At 49.0% G+C, this 21,431-nt stretch overlaps 2 protein-coding genes and 1 long non-coding RNA gene across 5 annotated transcripts in view; 2 read left to right on the top strand and 1 right to left on the bottom strand.

Annotated features, from left to right (window-relative positions):
• Positions 1–16,927, top strand: part of LOC307205600 (uncharacterized protein) — a 286,408-nt gene extending 269,481 nt beyond the window's left edge. Inside the window, exons 1-6 of one of the 3 annotated variants that reach the window (XM_079958207.1) lie at positions 10,468–10,593; positions 11,232–11,722; positions 11,974–12,055; positions 12,366–12,445; positions 13,151–13,277; positions 14,338–16,927. In XM_079958207.1, coding sequence (XP_079814333.1) covers positions 11,324–11,722; positions 11,974–12,055; positions 12,366–12,445; positions 13,151–13,277; positions 14,338–15,080 — 1,431 coding nt within the window. In that variant the 5' untranslated portion in view covers positions 10,468–10,593; positions 11,232–11,323 and the 3' untranslated portion in view covers positions 15,081–16,927. Of the gene's footprint in view, positions 1–10,467; positions 10,594–11,037; positions 11,723–11,973; positions 12,056–12,365; positions 12,446–13,150; positions 13,278–14,337 lie in introns of those variants that run through there. The other 2 variants (XM_079958208.1, XM_079958209.1) reach the window with 2 other exon arrangements.
• LOC307205878 overlaps positions 1–21,431 on the top strand; it is a 110,392-nt gene that overhangs the window by 66,569 nt on the left and 22,392 nt on the right. The window lies entirely within an intron of this gene.
• LOC307205584 (uncharacterized protein) lies at positions 1,723–9,268 on the bottom strand. Its single transcript, XM_079958178.1, has 6 exons — positions 9,172–9,268; positions 7,431–7,921; positions 7,098–7,173; positions 6,712–6,791; positions 5,881–6,007; positions 1,723–5,220 (listed from the first exon to the last, which is right to left on the bottom strand). Exons 2-6 carry the CDS (start codon positions 7,827–7,829, stop codon positions 4,340–4,342), a joined length of 1,563 nt encoding a protein of 520 aa, XP_079814304.1. The 5' UTR covers positions 7,830–7,921; positions 9,172–9,268; the 3' UTR covers positions 1,723–4,339.

The raw sequence follows: 21,431 nt of genomic DNA, 5'->3' as shown, positions 1-21,431 counted from the left end.
ACATATTTATCCTCTTTGACCTCCCATCTATGGCATTTCCCAACTGAGCGGAGAAAGGACTTTGTGTGTTGAGATGAAGATGGCTTCTTGAAAAGGAACGAGGCCAGTATTGTTTGTCTGTGATGGGACACACACAAGAAGTCATGGTGCACCAATCTGAAGACTGGTCTGACAGATAGTCCCTGTTGAAAGACCTGCCCCACAGGCCCTGCACCTTTGTAAAGCTAACACACTCGCAAAATGGGCTTTTAACACAGATCCATCAGAACGCAGCTCTCAAGGGCTTTTGCTTATTTTAAGTGCAGGGTGAATCTCCCAGCGAACGGAACTGACAGCAAATTCCCCAAAAGATCTGCGGAGTTAGCTCGCTTCCGCACAACCCTGTTTATTGAGCACTCATCCTGATCTGTTTGCAGGGAGCTCAGATGCCGTTGCGTCACAGCAAATGTCATCCTGCGCTCTCCATGCATTTCCCCATCACTTTCCTTCCTGCGAAAAAGCCCGATCTTTTTGGGGAAGGGGGTTGGTCATACGAGACTCTAATTGAGCAACTGGAATTTCCCAATATGTGATCTGATTCCCACCCGAAAACATGTGCCCGTCTGGAAGCAGACTGAGATGCAAAGGTCGGTGAACCCAGGAACAACCTCATCACCAGGGCAAAGTGGAAGATGATTTTCCAGGGAGGAGGAGACACTGTTTGCTTTTCTGTGGCCGGTCAGGTCTCTGTTGTCATTGCAGCTGAAAGGAGCCTTCCAGAGGAAAGGAAGGAGATGGATTTTGGGGGCCGGGGGGGTGGGGTGGCAGTAGGAGGCCAATGATTTTTTTTGTATCTCCCAGAGGCCTCCAAGGCTGTCTGAAGTTGGGGTGTGTGGGTGGGGAGACCCACAGCTGTGCAGAAACTGTCCCAAACAGCTACTTCTGGCTAGATCAAATAGCATTGTGGGTCGTGGGGGTGGAGGAGTTTGAGGGTGGCTATTGGCTCGGTTTTTTAGGAGTCAGATCGTCATGGGCCTAAGATGGTTTCTTACAGGAACAAATTCTAAAACGGTTGAAACACGCATCAAAAAAGAGGGAGTCACTTCCTCTTCGTAGAAAGAAAGTATCTATTGAAATATATTAATCTATTTATATAAATGAGATATATATAGTTATTTGTAAAAGAAAGAGAGAGTGTGTGTCATGGAGCTATTTTGCACTTTGTCGGAAAGAAGTTGGATTCAAAAATTGCTATCGGAGCCAAAAAGAAAAATGGAGGAAGGAAGCAAATCCAAGATGTTCCAGGCATCTTTCCTTTCATTCCTTCCTTCCTAAATTCTACTGGACCCAGTGTGGAAATTCCCGCCCCATTCTCTGAAATGGGAGTGGGGTGGGCAGCTTGTTGAAATTGGGGTCTAACCAAAGTCGGCCCAAAATGTTTTACTGTTGAGCAAAGGGTGATTCCATCAATTCTGCATTACATGGGGGTGGACTAGATGTCCTTTGGTGTTCCTTCCAACTCGACCACTCTGTGATTCCATGAACAAAAGCCAAGAAGGGGGGCAGTGGACCCTTTCTTCAATGCTGGCAAGGGGTCCCAGCGAGGAGGGCAGCCTAGCTTAGGGGCGGCAAGACCTGGCTGTGTGGCAAACACTCCATTTGGCTCTCCAGCAGGTGATGTTGGAGAATCCCAAGGAAAACATTCCCTTATGTCCAGAACAAAAATCAATCTGGCAAACACGATTGAGATTCACTGTTGCTTTCACTCCACAAACATTTATGTAGATGATGCCCTTCCCAGTTCACATTACTTTTTCTTGCATTGATACAAACAGAGTGCAATAACAATGTCATCGATTAATTACATAATTATGTCATTCCTCCATGGTGAAATGAAGGCTGGGATTCCTGCACTGCAAGGGGTTGGACTGAAGCAGAGCTGGCCGTGACCCACAGATGAAATTCCACTGTTACGATGGGAGTGTGTGATGTGGTTTGAATGAGGAATCTCTCCCCCTCTGCTCTGCCACAAGTTGCACCCGGGTTTTGGAGGCAACGGCTGGCAAAGCCCAACTTTTGCAAGGAAGCGTCACCCCAGCGCCATCGTGCAATTATTTTTGACTCATCCTTTCAGTGCAGTGATGTAGCCACACAGGGAGCTGTGTCATACGTGGGGTCATGCTACTCCTCCATCTCCCATTGCATGTTTTCCTGGCCACGAAACAAAGGGTCCATCTGTCTGATAAGCTGCTCTGTAGAGACGCTGTCGTATGGACTTGCCCCGAGTTCAGATCCCGCTTCAAGAAGTGACCTGGATCAAGGGCCAACGATTGAGCCTGAGTTCCTGGTCTTTAAAATACATTGCATTTCCTCAGTCATCGAAATGTAAGAATGCATCATGGAGAAGCCAGCTGTTCCACGATTCCCAAATAAGTGAACTGTGGTGTAGTGTGTGTGTGTGTGTGTGTGTGTGTGTGAGAGAGAGAGAGAGAGAGAGAGAGAGAGAGAGAGAGAGAGATATTTAGGAGGATCACAAGAATCTGATTAAATCAGACACAATGGATTCCCACCACAATTGGTCATTAATGAGATACAGAATGTAGTTAGGCGATGCTCCAAAAAGGGTTTTAGTAATGGGATCAGCTTTCAGGGTTGTGTTTTTTTGCAGGGTCCGAATGGCAATGCCATCAAAATGCCAACCCATATCCCCCCACACACATTAATTTTCCTTTTCAGGGGGAAATCTGGTAAATTAAAAAAACCTGTTGCCAATGACCTGGTTGTGAGATACCTCAACCACCTGTTCACAGGATTACGCCCCCATTTGAGAGCCGGTGGTACTGTAGTGAGTGCAGGACGAGGAGCTGGGAGACCAGGGTTTGAATCCACATGAAACTGACTGGGTATAACATTGGGAGCCAGTCCCTGTTTCTCTCAGCCTAACCTACCTCACAGGGTTGTTGTGAGGATTAAACAAGGAGGGAGCAAACCATGTGGAGTAGAAATGCCAGAAATAAATAAATGCATATATAAGCACCCTTTCAGAGTACAATATTTACCAAAATAATAATAATAATAACCCTATTTGCCATTTTCCTATTAGCAAGAAAAGGCTGTGGGTATGTTTAACTAAGCATTTATTAAAAGAATCTCAACCCCTAGAAAAAAGGGGGATCTTTAGCGCTGGCTGGCTGGCAACTCAAGTAAACCATGGCATTAATTTCTCAACTATTGGTGGCTGGGGGTGGGGCCTGAAGGTGGTCAAACAGGCCAAATACTTCTTGATAACGGAATTGAGCTTCGTGTTAACTTGATTTTGTTGTTGTTAAAAGAGAGAGAGAGACTTTATTTTGTGCCTGACATAATTACGTACTGTACTTCATAAATATGAGGACTTGTATCCACCGAAGAAGACTTTGCACTAAAAAGGTCCAATTTGGGGGGGGGGGCACGAGGGGGTAAGCGAGTGAGAGAGAGACAGGGAGCTGTGTTATTTCTTCTGTTTAGAACAAAGTCATTCAATAACAATAAAAAGAAATCAGATTTTATAGTGTGTGTTGTTTTAATGGATGGAGACATGGTCAGTCTACTCCTAATTTAGCTGCGATTCCTGCACTGCAGCCAGGGGGTGGACTAGATGCCTCTGGGAGCCCCTTCCAACTCCAGTTCTGTGATTCTACACATGTATCTTTGTTCAGTGATGAACAGGTGCAAAACCAGGAGTATTTTGAGTGTGTTGATCCCTCTTCTCTCCAGGTAGAGGAGTAAAAAGGCCCATTTGCCTAAAACTCTCCCTTTCTCTCTCCGGACCAGAGCACCTCTGGAAATGCAACTGGATGGCACTGGTTGACAACAACCTCACCAGTGTCGCCAAACCGCTTGTGACCCTCTTCCCCCATGCAATGTGAAAAAAGTAATCCAAATTGCACTTTGTAGATCTGGGTCTGCAATGTGAAGAAATGTTAGGGCACCGAGTTAATAGTTGCACTCCACGGTCCTGGCAGGCGAGGGTGACTTCTTTGCTGGGCAAGAACACTGTTGCAATCCTCACCCACCTACAATTTAATTAAAGTCTCATAAATTTAAATATGTACAGTGGTACCTCTGGATACAAACAGGATCCATTCCGGAGCCCCGTGCGCATCCTGAAGTAAATGCAAGACGTGACTGCGTGTTTGTGCGTGCCGCGTTTTGCCGCTTCTACGCATGCGTGTGATGCCATTTTGAGCATCTGTGCATGCACGAGCGGCGAAACCTGGAAGTAACGCACTCCGTTACTTCCAGGTCGCCGTGGAGCGCAACCTGAAAATACTTAACTTGAAGCTACTTCAACCCGAGGTATGACTGTACACAGCCACTGCTACAGTTTCCCCGCACTGTGAGTTCGTTGATGGGTTGTGAGATTGTCGCTACGACTGAAGCTCTTGCCACATTCAAAGCACTGGTACGGTTTCTCCCCGCTGTGAGTTCTTTGGTGGAAAATGAGCGTGTGCCTGTGACTGAAGCCCTTTCCACACTCCAAGCACAGGTGCGGCTTCTCTCCGCTGTGCGTCCTTTGATGGGTAGTGAGGTGGGTGCTCTGGCTAAAGCTCTTCCCACACTCCTGGCACTGAAAAGGTTTCTCCCCGGTGTGGATTCTCTGATGGGCTGCGAGGTTGGCCCTGTGACCAAAGCGCTTTCCGCACGCCAAGCAAAGGTACGGTTTCTCCCCGCTGTGAGTTCTCCTGTGGGAAGTGAGAGAGGTGCTTTCGCTGAAGCTCTTCCCACATTCCACGCACTTGTGGGGTTTCTCCCCCTTATGAATTCTTTGATGGGAAGTGAGCCATTTCTTGCAGGCAAAGCTCCTTCCGCATTCCAAGCACTGATGTGGTTTCTCCTCTGTGTGAACTCTTTGATGGGAAGCGAGGGTGCGCCTGTATCTGAAAACCTTTCCACATTCCAAACACGTGTATGGGTTCTCTCCGCTGTGAGTTCTTTGATGGGTGGTGAGATGGGCGCTCTGGCTGAAACTCTTTCCACACTCCTGGCACTGAAATGGTTTCTCCCCGGTATGAATTCTTTGATGGGTTGTGAGGTTGGCTCTGTGACTGAAGCTCTTTCCACATGCCGAGCAATGATATTGTTTCTCTTCTCTTTGAGTGCTTTCCTGGGAAATGAGATGGACCTTCTTACAGAAGCTCTCACCGCACCCCAAATATTTATGTAGCGTTTCCATTATGCGGATTTCTAACATTTCGCCACCTGCAATGAAGAGAAAAACAGGTTAGATCCTCAGGAATCCCCCAATGATGGAGAAATGCAAATGAAAGATTGTTATAGACAAAGAACTGGAGAGATTTAGATGTCAAAGTTCATGGTTTTCATTGACTAGTAATCACAGGCCTGTTTATGGGAACCTGAGATTTTAAAAGCCTGACTCTTTTCTGGGAGAGTTTGGCTCAATCATGTGATCCACTAAATCTCCAGGGTCAGTATTTAGTCAACCAAAAAGGGATAGAAGAAGAACGGGAACCTGACAGAATCTGCATCTGCTAGCCTAACAACTCTGAATCCTATATTTTAAAAGGCCTAGAGTTCAGACTAGGCTGATTATTGTTATTTGACTTTCTTCAGTAAAGTTTTATTCTGGATTGTTTTAGTTGACTTTTAATGTAGGCTGCAAACTACTCTGAGATTCTTTTCTTAAAAATATAGAGTGGTATAGAAATGAAGTGCGTGATAGTAATAACAACAACTGGAGAAAGAATATTCAGAGCCCAAACAGGAGATAGTTTGGGGAGTGCTAGAATCCCAGAGGCTGCTGCTGCTGCTGCTGAGCTCCATCCAAATACGGAAGGGATGTCACAGAGAGAAATGCACTGAATTTCAAAACAGAGACCCTGATCCAACAGGGAGCCTTACTGAGAAAGTCCACGATCCCACGGTTCTCCGCCATGACTTCCTTATGCAGAGCTCTCTGGTCAGGATCCAGCAATGCCCACTCCTCGTCCGTGAAAGAAATGGCGACGTCTTCAAAGCACACTGAACCCTGAAAGAGAAAAGGAAATGTCCTCCACTCAGACAGCAGGAAGATGATCTACTGCACTTTGCTTCGGGGTTTTCTGCCTGTTGGTTACTTTTCAGGGATTGTTTTCCTGCACATTTTTATTATGGAGGCTTATTTTAACGTATCAAATGAATTCTTCTCTTGCGGTTTTTAATGATGGGTATTACTCATGGTTCAAATGGGCAGAGGTCAACATTGTGGTCCTCGTGTCATTCTGCCTGCACAAAGCATTCCAGTCTACCGGAGAGAAGGATCCCCCTGTCCTCTCCCTGGACGCTGTTCTTGGGGGGACCCTCCCGACGCCCTAAAGCAAACTTCAAGGGGTGAATGGGGACACTGGAAGAGAGAAAAGAGTGGGGTAAAGCCCTGCTGTGAAACGGATGGGGCAGCTTAGGTGAATCCTGGCCACTGCTATTCATGGTTTGTCAACTGCTTAGAAGCCTATTTTAGCATTCAGTGACAACTTTATAAAGAAAACAGAGCAACATTCAGAAGGTTAGCTGAGGTGAGGCGGCTGCTCCTTATTCTCAGCACAGAAACCTTCCTGAATGGCTTTTCCAGCTTTTGTGAAGGGCAACTTTGACAGAAGCCAAGTGGAGCAGGAGAGAGACTCATCACTGGGGCCCAGAGGCCTCCTGGCGGCCCCTCCCCTCAGCCTCTTGACCCACACGGCTCCTTCCCCCTACCTGATCCGCTTCCACAGCCACCGCTTCCCCTGTGACACCATGAAAAGATGGAGGAGGTTTTGCCGAAGTCTTTCTGTCACCTGCAGGAGACAAAGGTAAGGACTAGCAGAGCATCTCTTACTACAGATGGGCCTTAGAAAAACCTCGCTGAGTGCATTTGGACATTTGTACCCAATTGGTAGCTCAGTTGCGTACATATTGTAAATCACCCTGAGACCTCCGGGAATAGGGTGGTATATAAATTCAATAAATGAAATATACATCTCTCCTCCTTGGGGCTCTTAGCTTCAATTGTCTCCCCCCAAACGAATCAAAGAACTCACAGGTGAGTTTCAGAACCCACAGAATGTGACCAAACAGAGACAAACCTCATCATTCCTCCTTACCCAGTGGCCTCTCTCTGGCGTCCAACCGAGTCCTCTCTGCCTCAGAGGAACCTGAACCCATTCCTGCAAACAGATCCTTTCCCTGAAATCACAGAATCATAGAACGGGGTCAACTAGTCTACCCTCCTTCAAAGCAGGAATCTCAACAGAAAGTCCAAACAGAAAACAGAGAGAAGGATTAGAAAAGGAACAGCAAAAGAAAAAGTGTTAGGGATATCATATAACACTCCTTCGGTTCCTTCCTGTAAAGATGGGCCATGAGTAGAGAATCTGGGGACACTCTCCCTCACGTTGGGAGCCCCTTGAGAGTATCCAGAGGAAAGTCTCTCTCACCTGCTTTCTCTCCTCTGCCTGCTTCCTCTCCTCTGCCTGACTCAGAAGGAATCCTTCGGCCAGGGCCACTGCCTGGGAACTGGTCTCTGCTCCGCATTCCCTCACCCAGCTCTCCATCTCCACTGGAAGGACAGCCAGGAACTGCTCCATGATCAGCAGGTCCAGCATCTGAGCTTTCGTGTGCCTTTCTGGCTTTAGCCATTGATGGTCAAAGTGGTAGAGTCGTCTGCAAACCTCACGGGGTCCTTTGGCCTCCTGGGGGCAGAACTGCTGGCTCTGCATCTGTGCGTGGAGGGTGTCCTCCTCACCCAGGATCTTCTGCACAGAGTTTTCCCAGAATCCCCCACTGCTCCCATGGCCTCTTCCTGCTTCAGGGCCAGCAGAGTCTCGCTCATCCATCTGTGCTCTCAGGAAATCGCCAAGAGGTCAGAAGAAATCCCTTTTTTTTCCTGCCGTGTTCAGTCTGTCCAAATTAGAGCAGCTAGAAAATCCTGCAAAGCAAATGCATTGTTCAGTTATAAAATTAACACTCTGGAGAAAAGAAAGATGTTCCCTGATCAAAGGTGGATGATCCCTTAAGGTGCCTGCTTGGAGAGACTCAAGCTTATCCCGCAACTTGGGTTACTCCTGGATCCAAGAGTGTCACTTGAGGCTTAGTCGGCCTCGGTGACAGTGCCCATTTCTAACTCCGGTCTGTTTGCCAGCGATCTGCATTCCATGGGATTATTACAGTGTTCCCTATGAAGAGCTGCCCTTGAAGAAGACTCAGAAACCGGTTTAAAACACAGCAGCCAGATTCCTGCCTGGGTTCCCCTCTATTTCACAGTTCCCTTTAAAGATGGCCCCCTTCCTCTCATCATCCATGGATCTAGCCCTCCTCATGCAACTCTCACAAAAACCCTTAGGAACATATTTAGCTCCTCTTTTAACCAAAGCTGCAGGGCTTGTGAGTTTGTTTCCAAGTGCAATTTGCCATTTGCTGAGCCCTGACATTATCTGAAGAACCCCCTCCTTCCCTACATGCCCTCTTGGGTGTTCAGGTGGGCAGAGGGTTGGCCACCCTGGTGGTGGTTCCTCAGTTGGGGAATCCCCTCCCCAGGCACCTTCCACCCCCCACCCCACTATCAGAGGTAAAGGTAAAGGGACCCCTGACCATGAGGTCCAGTCATGGCCGACTCTGGGGTTGCGGCGCTCATCTCGCTTTACTGGCCAAGAGAGCCGGCGTACAGCTTCCAGGTCATGTGGCCATCATGACTAAGCCGCTTCTGGCGAACCAGAGCAGCGCACGGATACGCCATTTACCTTCCTGCTGGAGTGGTACCTATTGATCTACTTGCACTTTGATGTGCTTTCGAACTGCTAGGTTGGCAGGAGCAGGGACCGAGCAATGGGAGCTCACCCTGTCGCAGGGATTCGAACCGCCGACCTTCTGATCGGCAAGCCCAAGAGGCTCAGTGGTTTCACCCACAGCGCCCCCCCCCGCTCCACTAGCAGAGACCCACCCGCTATTCCTGCGCCTGTCACTTGCTTTCCTTCTTTTCGAGATGGAAATCCCAAGTCCCCTTGGCAATGGATGCAGCAGCCAGAGCTTCCAGTCTCACCGGAGGGGTCGGACTAGAGGACCTCATGGGTCCCCTCCAGTGGATGAAGGAGCCCCAGAGGGAGCGCCCCGCGTCCCCCCCCCTCCTCTGGCACCCCACCACCTCCGCTGCCCCCCCCCTCTCCAAAGGGGGAGCCTCACCCGGGAAGCGCCACGAAGGCAAAAGGAGGCCGGCGCAGCAGCCCCCTCACCGGAAGTGACGTGGGGGAGGGGGTCTCGGCCGCCCCTCCTCCTCCCCGGGGGCCTTTTCAGGAGAGGCGGGGAGGAGGCGGGAAGAGGCGTCGGGTTGCTTAGCGACGTGACGCCGAGACACCCGAAAGGCGCCATCTTGGAAGAGGGCGGAGCACGGCCGAAAAGGACGAGGGCGGGCGGCTAGGAAGCGAGCGAGAGGCGCCGCCTGAGGAGAGGCACCGGGGGCCGAAGCAGCGCGGGAAGCGGGCGGAGAAAGCAGCGCCGCCGCGGTGGGCAGAGGCCAAGGCGCCATCTTGGACGAGGGCAGCCTCGGAGGAGGGACCCCGAGGGCGGGAAGTGACGCAGCCGAAGGGCGGGCGGAAGCGCGCCTCCCGCCATGCCGGACGAGGGCAGACGGGGCGCCTGAGGCTGCGTCTGCGAAGAGCTGCTCTCTCCCCTCGGCAAGTGCTGCTTCCCGGGCGCCTTCGCGGGAGACTCCCTCGGCCCCTCAGCCCGGGCCTTCGGGGGGACTGCCTCGCCAGCGGGAGGCTCCACCAGGAAGCAGCAGAAGCGGGGAAAGGCGGCTGGGGGGCGAGGGCGGAGGGGGCGGGGAGAGCCCGGCTTGGTCCTGGAGTCCTTGAGTGGCGTCCGCCTCTTGGTGCCCCCCTGGACCAGAGCAGGCCAGGCCCTCCTGTCTTCCGCTGCCTCCCTCATGTCCCACCATCTCGTCCTCCTCCGTCATCCCCTTCTCCTTCGGCCCTCCATCTTTCCCAACATCAGGGTCTTTTCCAGGAACAAAACAAAATAAAAAAATTCCTTCCAGTAGCACCTTAAAGACCAGCTAAGTCAGTTCTTGGTGTGAGCTTTCGTGTGCATGCACACTTCTTCAGATACACTGAAACAGAAGTCACCAGACCCTTCTATATAGTGAGAAGGTGGGGAGGGGTATTGCTCAGAAGGGTGGTGGGATTGGGTGGTTGGCAGATAGCTGTGATGAGCCTGTTGACGACTCTTAACGACTGCAATAGGTCTTACAGGAAAAAGCAAGGGGTGAGAAGGTGAAAAATGGCTTTGTCATGTATAATGAGATAAGAATCCAAGGTCTTTGTTCAGACCATTTCTAGGGAGTCTTCTCTTCTCCTGAGGTGGCCAAAGTCTTGGAGCCTCAGCTTCAGGATCTGTCCTTCCAGTGAGCACTCAGGGCTGATTTCCTTCAGAATGGAGAGGTTTGATCTTCTTGCAGTCCATGGGACTCTCAAGAGTCTCCTCCAGCACCAGAATTCAAAAGCATCCATTCTTCGGTGATCAGCCTTCTTGATGGTCCAGCTCTCACTTCCATACACCACTACTGGGAAAACCAGAGCTTTTACTATATGGACCTTTGTCGGCAAGGTGATGTCTCTGCTTTTTAAGATGCTGTCTAGGCCTGTCATTGCCCTTCTCCCAAGGAGCAGGCGTCTTTTAATTTCATGACTGCTGTCACCATCTGCAGTGATCATGGAGCCCAAGAAAGTAAAATCTCTCACTGCCTCCATTTCTTCCCCTTCTATTTGCCAGGAGGTGATGGGACCAGTGGCCATCATCTTCGTTTTTTTGAGGTTGAGCTTCAGACCATATTTTGCACTCTCCTCTTTCACCCCCATTAAAAGGTTTTTTAATTCCTCCTCAGGTTAAAATGAACTGAGCAGGATTCCTAGAAAGGGTGGGGGGGTGCAAAGAGGGGGGAAGTCCTCTAGGGCAGAAACCCCGCCCTCCTCTGCCTCGTGGACCCCGCTGAGTCTCCTCTCTCTCCTCTGTCTCCTCTCTCTCTGGGGAGAAGGGGGGTCGGGAAGGAAGCCCTTAAGGCGCCCGCACATTTTGCATGGGAACTTTCCTTACTTCTTGTTTTTCCTTTCAAGAAAGCTCAGAATCAGGGCTGTCGGGGAGTCCAGGCCAGGTTCCTAGCAAGCCTCATCCATGCTTGATCAGGGAACATCTTTCTTTTCTCCAGAGTGTTAATTTTATAACTGAACACTGCATTTGCTTTGCAGGATTTTCTAGCTGCTCTAATTTGGACAGACTGAACACGGCAGGAAAAAAAATGGATTTCTTCTGACCTCTTGGCGATTTCCTGAGAGCACAGATGGATGAGCGAGACTCTGCTGGCCCTGAAGCAGGAAGAGGCCATGGGAGCAGTGGGGGATTCTGGGAAAACTCTGTGCAGAAGATCCTGGGTGAGGAGGACACCCTCCACGCACAGATGCAGAGCCAGCAGTTCTGCCCCCAGGAGGCCAAAGGACCCCGTGAGGTTTGCAGACGACTCTACCACTTTGACCATCAATGGCTAAAGCCAGAAAGGCACACGAAAGCTCAGATGCTGGACCTGCTGATCATGGAGCAGTTCCTGGCTGTCCTTCCAGTGGAGATGGAGAGCTGGGTGAGGGAATGCGGAGCAGAGACCAGTTCCCAGGCGGTGGCCCTGGCCGAAGGATTCCTCCTGAGTCAGGCAGAGGAGAGGAAGCAGGCAGAGGAGAGAAAGCAGGTGAGAGAGACTTTCCTCTGGGTACTCTCAAGGGGCTCCCAACGTGAGGGAGAGTGTCCCCAGATTCTCTACTCATGGCCCATCTTTACAGGAAGGAACCGAAGGAGTGTTATATGATATCCCTAACACTTTTTCTTTTGCTGTTCCTTTTCTAATCCTTCTCTCTGTTTTCTGTTTGGACTTTCTGTTGAGATTCCTGCTTTGAAGGAGGGTAGACTAGTTGACCCCGTTCTATGATTCTCTGATTTCAGGGAAAGGATCTGTTTGCAGGAATGGGTTCAGGTTCCTCTGAGGCAGAGAGGACTCGGTTGGACACCAGAGAGAGGCCACTGGGTAAGGAGGAATGATGAGGTTTGTCTCTGTTTGGTCACATTCTGTGGGTTCTGAAACTCACCTGTGAGTTCTTTGATTCGTTTGGGGGGAGACAATTGAAGCTAAGAGCCCCAAGGAGGAGAGATGTATATTTCATTTATTGAATTTATATACCACCCTATTCCCGGAGGTCTCAGGGTGATTTACAATATGTACGCAACTGAGCTACCAATTGGGTACAAATGTTCAAATGCACTCAGCAAGTGAGGTTTTTCTAAGGCCCATCTGTAGTAAGAGATGCTCTGCTAGACCTAACCTTTGTCTCCTGCAGGTGACAGAAAGACTTCGGCAAAACCTCCTCCATCTTTTCATGGTGTCACAGGGGAAGCGGTGGCTGTGGAAGCGGATCAGGTAGGGGGAAGGAGCCGTGTGGGTCAAGAGGCTGAGGGGAGGGGCCGCCAGGAGGCCTCTGGGCCCCAGTGATGAGTCTCTCTCCTGCTCCACTTGGCTTCTGTCAAAGTTGCCCTTCACAAAAGCTGGAAAGGCTATTCAGGAAGGTTTCTGTGCTGAGAATAAGGAGCAGCCGCCTCACCTCAGCTAACCTTCTGAATGTTGCTCTGTTTTCTTTATAAAGTTGTCACTGAATGCTAAAATAGGCTTCTAAGCAGTTGACAAACCATGAATAGCAGTGGCCAGGATTCACCTAAGCTGCCCCATCCGTTTCACAGCAGGGCTTTACCCCACTCTTTTCTCTCTTCCAGTGTCCCCATTCACCCCTTGAAGTTTGCTTTAGGGCGTCGGGAGGGTCCCCCCCAAGAACAGCGTCCAGGGAGAGGACAGGGGGATCCTTCTCTCCGGTAGACTGGAATGCTTTGTGCAGGCAGAATGACACGAGGACCACAATGTTGACCTCTGCCCATTTGAACCATGAGTAATACCCATCATTAAAAACTGCAAGAGAAGAATTCATTTGATACGTTAAAATAAGCCTCCATAATAAAAATGTGCAGGAAAACAATCCCTGAAAAGTAACCAACAGGCAGAAAACCCCGAAGCAAAGTGCAGTAGATCATCTTCCTGCTGTCTGAGTGGAGGACATTTCCTTTTCTCTTTCAGGGTTCAGTGTGCTTTGAAGACGTCGCCGTTTCTTTCACGGACGAGGAGTGGGCATTGCTGGATCCTGACCAGAGAGCTCTGCATAAGGAAGTCATGGCGGAGAACCGTGGGATCGTGGACTTTCTCAGTAAGGCTCCCTGTTGGATCAGGGTCTCTGTTTTGAAATTCAGTGCATTTCTCTCTGTGACATCCCTTCCGTATTTGGATGGAGCTCAGCAGCAGCAGCAGCAGCAGCCTCTGGGATTCTAGCACTCCCCAAACTATCTCCTGTTTGGGCTTTGAATATTCTTTCTCCAGTTGTTGTTATTACTATCCTTCACTTCATTTCTATACCACTCTATATTTTTAAGAAAAGAATCTCAGAGTAGTTTGCAGCCTACATTAAAAGTGAACTAAAACAATCCAGAATAAAACTTTACAGAAGGTAGCCTGGCTAGTCTGAACTGATAAGGGCTTCTTACTGTAGGCTTCAAAGTTCTTAAGAAAGTGGAAGTGGCTTCTACCCATTTTCAGTTGACCAAAGAGATTACTGACTTTGGAGATGAAGTGGATCCCATGATTGAGCCAAAAATATCTCTCCCAGAAAAGAGTCAGGCTTTTTGAATCTCAGGTTCCCATAAATAGGCCTGTGATTATTAGTCAATGAAACCGTGAACTATATATCTATCTATCTATAAAGATATATATAGATATATCTCTATATCTATATGTACTCCCAGACCAGTATGAGGAGCCTTGACTTGGGTTCCTTCCTCCAGCGGGCGCTGCTCGCAGAGGGACTCACCCCACCATCCCACTCTGCCTTCATACCACTCAGAGGGAGAAACGGCTTGTTCTTCCCTCTGCATCTTTGATCTGCTTGACTGAGGAGTGTGCAGCAGCCCTTTCCTTGGTGGAGCAGTTAAAGGAAGACCCAGCTGGCAAGCTGCCTCTGCTCCCAGGGTGAGAGCTGGGGCAGTTTCACCCTGTGTCTCGTGGGCAGAGGCCAGCGCATCTTGTTTTTTCAACATTGCAGTATATTGCCAAATGTTTGGCTAGTCTGTTTAGCTGGTGATACACCACGATGTTGAAATGCTGTTATTTCTCAGCCCTCTGAATCTCTTCAGTTCTTTGACTGAAACAACCTTTCACTCTCGTTGCTCAATAATTGGGGGTTTCCTGAGAATCTGTTTTTCTCTTCCTTACAGGTGGCAAAACGTTAGAAGTGAAGAACAAGGGGGACCACAGCAAAATCCGTATAGTGGAGATGCTACATAAATATTTGGGGTGTGGAGAGAGCTGCTGTCAGAAGGTCCATCTCACTTCCCAGGAAAGAACTCGTAGAGGAGAGAAACAACATCAGTGCTCGGCATGTGGAAAGAGCTTCAGTCACAGAACCTACCTCACAGCCCATCAGAGAATTCATACCGGGGAGAAACCATTTCAGTGCCAGGAGTGTGGAAAGAACTTCCGTCGGAAGGACCATCTCGTTTCCCATCAAAAAATTCATTCAGGGGAGAAACCATATCAGTGCTTGAAATGTGGGGAATGCTTTGAGAATAGCACAAGCTTATGTCTCCATCAGAGTCGTCACAGTGGGGAGAAACTATTTCAATGCCAAGAGTGTGGAAAGAGCTTCAGGCGGAAGGACCATCTCACTTCCCATCAAAGAATTCATACAGCGGAGACGCCCTTTAGGTGCTTGGAATGTGGAAAGAACTTCCGTTGGAAGGCGAGTCTCATTTACCATAAAAAAATTCATACAGGAGAGAAACCGTGTCAGTGCTTGGAATGTGGAAAGAGGTTTACTGTAAACTCAAGCGTCCTTCGGCATCAGCGTATTCACCATGGGGAGATACCGTTTCAATGCCAAGAGACTGGAAAGAGCTTCGGTCAGAGCACCCATCTCATGCACCATCAGAGAATTCATACACACGAGAAACCCTATTGATGCCTGGAATGTGGGAAGGGCTTCAGCTGCAAGGACTGTCTCACTTCCCATCAAAGAATTCACAGCAGGGAGAAACCAGATCAGTGCTTGGAATGTGGGAAGAGTTCCACCTTTAAGGAAAGTCTCACTTCCCCTCAAAGAACCCATTGTGGCGAGAAACCATATCATGGCTTTGTACAAATTTAATTTTTGGGTACTTGGTACGTGAGGATTTCAACAGTGTTTTTTTGCTTCCAACTCAGCAAAGAAATTGACCTTGTCTCTCAAGGCCATGGAATTCACACCCGATAGGCAGCCGTTCTTTATACAGATTTGCAAGGTGCTGCAATACCTCCTTATTGTCACATCTGGGGAGGGGGAGAAGAGCAGTTTGGCAGCACTGATGAAGTTGCCGTCAACGCTGAGCAATTTAGACACAGCCACTTCAAGAGCCTCCAAGTTGCAAAATGGTGGTGCGCCTTGTTTACTCTTGCTGCAGGACCTGAACTGCTGGCTTCAAGATACAAGAAAGGAGTCTCAATATGTTCACTGCCCTGGGCAAAAATGAGGATGCTCTAAAGGATGCTGGGCCCAAAATGGCAAGTCCTCGCAGCTCCCCCACCCCCTGCTTAAGGGCTAACTCCATTTTTCAATTTCTCTCTCCCACCCCACTCCCCAGCAAAGCCTTTTCCGCAGTGCCGCTTAAGAAGAGGTGAGCAATCATTGGATTACCATGACACACACACACCCGCAATACTAAGGAAGAACTTGGAACAGCCGCCTCATCTGGGAGCCACAAACCCGCCTGGATCAAGGTCAGAAGAATCTTTGTTTGTGGCCTCTTTCCTGTGAACATCCATATAGCGCAGCTTATTCAGAAGGTTGGTGGCTCCAACATGCTAGAAAAGTTACTCCCATGAGGAGGACAGGAAAGCCCGTCTCCCCCTTACAAAAAGTCCAAAGGAGTGACCATCATAGAATAATTGTAGATTTGGAAGGGATCCCAAAGCACATCTTGTCCAACCCACTACAAGGCAGGAAACAAGGAGAAGAGAATTTTATTGCCAGCCCATTGACCAGCAACACAGCCTTCAGTGCAGACGCCTCCTCTTCTGGGTTCCTGCTGGCCAGAATGTTTTTCCATAATGCTCCATCCCACTCCCCAGGCTTCACGTGTTCTCTCTTTGCCCCCACCCCCAGGAAGTCAGTACAGGTTTTGTGTCCATTGAGTATTCTCCATTCTCATTGAGCTGTTTTGAGGTTCTCCCTCATCCCCTCCCTAAGATATTTGTGTTATTTCTGCTTGACAGCCCCTTGTTGGGTGCCAGTCGTGCAGTTTTGGCACCAGAAGGGATTCCTCAGGGTCCCTTCCCGCTCTACAGTTCCATGCTGCTACTCAGTAACAAGTTTGCTATAGGTGTTTTGCAGGGAGGGTGAGAGGCATGGAGAAAAGGAGGCCCCGTAATGTCGTCCCCTCCACTCTCTCTTGGTGCATCAGAAGTCAAAGAAGCATGTTGCTCCGTTGGCAAAGCAGCAGAACGGCACAAAAGAGTGAGACACTTTCTGTGGGAAATTGCAGTCAAACAGCCATGCATGAGAGCTAGTTAGTGCATGAAGGGGTTAAGACCAGAGAGTTCTGTTCCAAGGCCCAGCTAGGTCATGCCCCCTTTACCTCTCTTCCTCCCTCCTCCCACTCTCTCTGACCAAGGAGGACGTGTCTAAGCTTTGCTCCCAAGTTTAGAGCCCATGTTTAGAACTATATTCTGTATTTCCTGCCCAAGAGGATTCTGTCGGCGTTCCCCTTGCAGCTGCATGGAACAACACATCTCTCAGATCTTTGAATCTGTTAATAAAGTGTTGTAAACTTACGTAGAGTCGTGTGGTCTGCCCTTTGCCAAAGGGGGTCAACAGAAGGAAGTGTTGTAAACAGGATAAGAAAGCTCTAATTGCCTAGATTCCTAACACTATACAGTCATACCTCGGAAGTCGAACAGAATTCATTCCTGAAGTCTGTTTGACTTCCAAAATGTTTAGAAACCAATGCACAGCTTCTGATTGGCTGCAGGAGCTTCGGCTTCCAAAAATCGCTGGGAAAACGGAACACTCACTTTCAGGTTTTGATTATTCGGGAGCTGAAACATGAGTTCCAAGGCATTCGGCAACCAAGGTACGACTGTACTGCCACTTGACTCTGAGGCTAAACTCTGCTGCTGCTGTTACAGATAGGTAGCCGTGTTGGTCTGCCATAGTCAAAACAAAATAAAAAAAATCCTTCCGGTAGCACCTTAAAGACCAACTAAGTTAGTTCTTGGTATGAGCTTTCGTGTGCATGCACACTTCTTCAGATACTTGCTGCTGCTGTGCAAGTTTAAGCTTGATTCTTTTCTTACCCACTTCACACATGTGAGTCGCACAAATTCGTATATTTAATTCCCCTCCCACCCTTTTGAAGTCTCCCAAGAGGACCTGCAGGTTCTGCCTGACCACTGGGATGGGTTTGCTGTGATTTTTTAGGAGGCGTGGGCTGCATCTGGCTGTATGTTCCCCCAAAACAGGAGCAACTGTTAACGGAGAAATCTGAGGGCTCCCTTGGACAAAAAAACAAGGACACCAGCCAGGAATCCCAGAGCAAAACAGCAGCCAGTAAGCTTGGTCTTTCTTGAAGACTGTCGCGACAGGACTCCCACCTGCCACCAGGTGGAACAAGATGGGAGCCCCCAACAAAAGAGAACCCCAACTTTTATTAGCTGCTAATCCCCATGTTACACCCCCCAAACGACGACATCACGGTTACATCACGAAAGGGGAGGTCTGGTGGCCGGAATCTGAGCATCCTGGACCCTGCCCCATGGTTCTCCTTGCCCTCCACCAAACAAGTGTAACAAAAAAAGATATTGACATTTCCCTGTTTCCCAGCCAAGTTAATCACACCCTTTTGGCCTCATCTGGGTTTGTTATTTCTGGAATGGCTACCTGTCTGGCACTCAGGTGTCAGGATGCCAGGGATTATCCCTCAGGCAGAGGGGCTGCTGAGGAGCTGAGCTCACAGGTCTATAGGAATTTCTGAAGTTTTCCCAGTGAGCCAGTACATAGATACATTGATCAGTGAATTTTTACATTTGGTATTGTGCAGCAAAGGCCCTTTGAATAGATAGCAAGAAACTGCGATGAAGTGTTCTGTGGGGACAAATCGCAAAAGCCACAAAAGTGATGGTGCTGATTTTGGTAGTGGGCTGCATGTGCATGAGATCTGCTGGAGGGGCAGATACCCCCTCCCCAACCTATACATAAATTCCTGCAACACAGCCATGGCTTATTGATCACATTTCTATACCCTCCTTATCTTCTTAGGAGCTCCAGGTGGTTTTCATGATTCTCCCCATTTCATCCAACAACCATGAGAGGTAGGCTAGGCTGAGAGATGGCGACTGGCCTTAACGGCCACCCAGCGAGCTTCATGGCTGAGTGGGAATTCGAACCCAGATCTCTCCCAGGTCCTAGTCCAACACTCATGACGCCACATTGGCTCTGCATAGTGATGCTGTCAGCCACCAAATTGGATGGTTTCCAGAGAGGATCTGGTAAGTTGGTGAATGGGAGGAAAGCTATGCTCAAACAGAGTCTACAAGCTGACCTTTGGGCTACATATTCGGCAGGATACGTTTTTAAAAATCATTCATTGATTGCTTTTTATTTCTTCCGGCTCTCCTCCTGCCCCTCACTTTGCATATTATCTCTCCAGACGAAGAGCTCTGGAAAACACAAGCTTGCTGCCATTTTGCAACCTTTTGCTTGGTCTCAAATTAATAGACCTCCTCTCAGATTCTGCTTGCAGGCTTTGAATTGCAGGGACCTGATTGGGGACTGTGAGAACAGGAGAGCCATTGGCCTGATCCAGCCACAGGGCTCTTCGTACACTCTTAGTTCCAAACTGGGTTCTGGAGAGTTACTTTTTTCTCTGTAGCTGCAGACTCCTTGTCATGCCTCGCTCCCGGAGAAAGAGTCATCTTCAGAGGCCATCAGATTTTTTTATTTTTGCAAAACAAGCCTCTTACCTTTTCTCTGCGCTTTCCAGGCAAAGGTCTGGGTTTCCCACTTCCGTCTCCAAGGCTGCCTTCCCTTTTTCTTCTCTCGCTTTCCCCAAGAAAACGCTGAATCAGAACGAACGGCTGTCTCCTCAGGAACCACAACAGCCTTTGCAGGGTCTTCCTCAAGGCGTTCTCCACATGGTGGAGAAGGCTAAACAGGTGACCAGTTTAGTCTTGAGGCCTCAAAAGAGCAAAAAGAGCCCTAAATCAAATGCAGGGTAATATTTTTTGGGTATTTGATAAATGAATCACATTTTGCACGTATCTCTTGAGGCGACCGACAATCCCATCATACCAACGGACTCCCTTCCCAGGCAGGGAGGGAATCCTGCTCTTGCGCTCGGATCCTGTCTGTGGGTTTCCCAGAAGAGGCACCTGGGGTGGCTGCAGTGAGAACTCGGTGGGCTATTGGCCTGATCCATTATGTCCTTATGGAACCTCCAGGTCTAGAGGCAGTCTATCTTGATTCCTATTGTGATAGGAATTTTGAGGTCTTAGATATATGTTAAAAATGTTCCTAAGTGTACCAGCCAAGCACGTACACAGATCGGCACAGGAAGACCGACCTGAAGCCATTTTTGACTCCCAAACTGACCAAATGTTTTCTCTACAAAGTCAAAGGAAAATGAAAAAACCTCCCCACTGTCTTTTCCCTCACAAATCCTGTCTGAAGGGCATGTCTGTGTTTGAATAGGGAGTGAGCCTGTGACCTGGCCCAGGAACTAAGTATTTATCATTACAAAAGACTGGCCAGGCTCCCCAGGCAATCCTATCAAGTGACCATTCAACAGGTAACCTGGCAGACAGGAGGGAAACAAAGCACTCAGACTTCTGCTGTAGACCGCCCTTTCTGTGATGTAGGTATGATGTATGGGGGGGGGGGGAGGTCTTGAGCTACACCCCTTCTGTGATGTATTTATGATGTTTTCCTGGGCAGGGAATTTAAGGTAAAATGTCTATATAAGGGCAGGCACACTTTTGTTCTGGGTGTGGTGAGTGAGGACCCTGTTGCAACAGATCAATAAAGATCAGGCTTACTAGCTGCTTTGCTTCTCAATATTCTCTGGTTGGCCTCTGTTATTTTCTCCTACCAATAGGGAACCTACGTAAGGACTATATATGGGCTCTTTGATACCCCATAAGGGAAAAAAGGGCAGATTTTTGTTTACAACACTAGGTTCTTAGGGGCATTTGGCCACTGTGAGGACAAGAAGCTGGTCTAGACGGGCCCCCTTTGGTCTGGTCCAGCAACAACTGGGCTATCCTGTTCTTAGAAAAACAATCACAAGCCACTTATTTTAAAAAGCCAAGAGCCTGACGACAGTTGCACCGGAAGAGCAGCAATGTCATCTGTTTCTCCTGTGTCAGCCAAGCAAAGGCATGATGTCAATTCCAGGGAACTGTCTAGAAATTGCTGCTTATTGCAGATGCTGAAAGCGATTCTGGCCCGCATAACATTTGCTGCCCGCGCACAGTTCCTCTTTGACTCCTTTTCCTGCTGAGCCTAAAAAAAAGCCCCGATTCTGGATCCCGTGATTCTCCCCTCTGGCAGTTCCTGTTTTTCTGCTGATTGGGGTGAAAAGGGGGAATCGAAAGATTTGGGCTTCCTTGAGCCTGTGTCTCAGGCCAGTGCTGAACCGGAGAAGCGAAGAGGTCGGGTCAGGGTTCAGTGCGGATGCAGCCGAGGGGCAAGTCTGGGAGGAGCGAATCTCCTGCCTCGTGGAGGTCCCTGGTTCAAGCTTGGGGTCTCCAGGCAGGGCTGGGAATGGGTCTAAAAACCCGGACAACTGCTGCCCGTCCATGTAGACAGGACTCAGCTGGGGGCCCCAATTGGGCGACTGAGTGGAAGGCAACTTAACTGGGTTCCCGATGAAATCACTCAGAACCTGAGGAGTCACTTAAGATACTGCAAAGGGATTCTATAGATTTTTCCCCCAACGTATTTTTTATTAAAGATTTCTTGGTTTACAAAAGTATGTGCAATGTCTCTTTTTTCAAGTTACATTTTCTGCAAATCAGTTTCATTTGTTGAGACGTTAGTGTTACTTTAGGAAGAGAAGGGGGAAAGAGGTGGAGGGGGGAATGGGGAGTGGGGTGGGGTCTGGTGGCGATCTTTCTATTTTACTTAACATATGTGGGGGGGTGTCAGCACTGCTTGTGTGGGTTCTTTTTGCTATTCGCTTGTGTTCCTTTGGTGGCAAGAGAGGTTGGGGTTGGCCTAGGACAAGCAGAGGCAAACTCAGCCCTCCAGATGTTTGGGGACTACAGCTCCCATCATCCCTGA

This window comes from Podarcis cretensis (assembly GCF_951804945.1).
Source record: "Podarcis cretensis genome assembly, chromosome: 16".
Classification (NCBI taxonomy): Eukaryota; Metazoa; Chordata; class Lepidosauria; order Squamata; family Lacertidae; genus Podarcis; species Podarcis cretensis.
This window is presented reverse-complemented; position numbering and strand designations above follow the sequence as displayed.

Excerpts from the sequence above, each read along its gene's own strand:
- LOC307205584 (XM_079958178.1), bottom strand. The coding sequence starts at position 7,829 with ATGGATGAGCGAGACTCTGCTGGCCCTGAAGCAGGAAGAGGCCATGGG. Across the intron at positions 7,174-7,430 it reads AGGCAGAGGAGAGAAAGCAG|GATCTGTTTGCAGGAATGGG; the intron begins GTGAGAGAGACT and ends TTTCAGGGAAAG. Across the intron at positions 6,792-7,097 it reads CGCCAGAGAGAGGCCACTGG|GTGACAGAAAGACTTCGGCA; the intron begins GTAAGGAGGAAT and ends TGTCTCCTGCAG.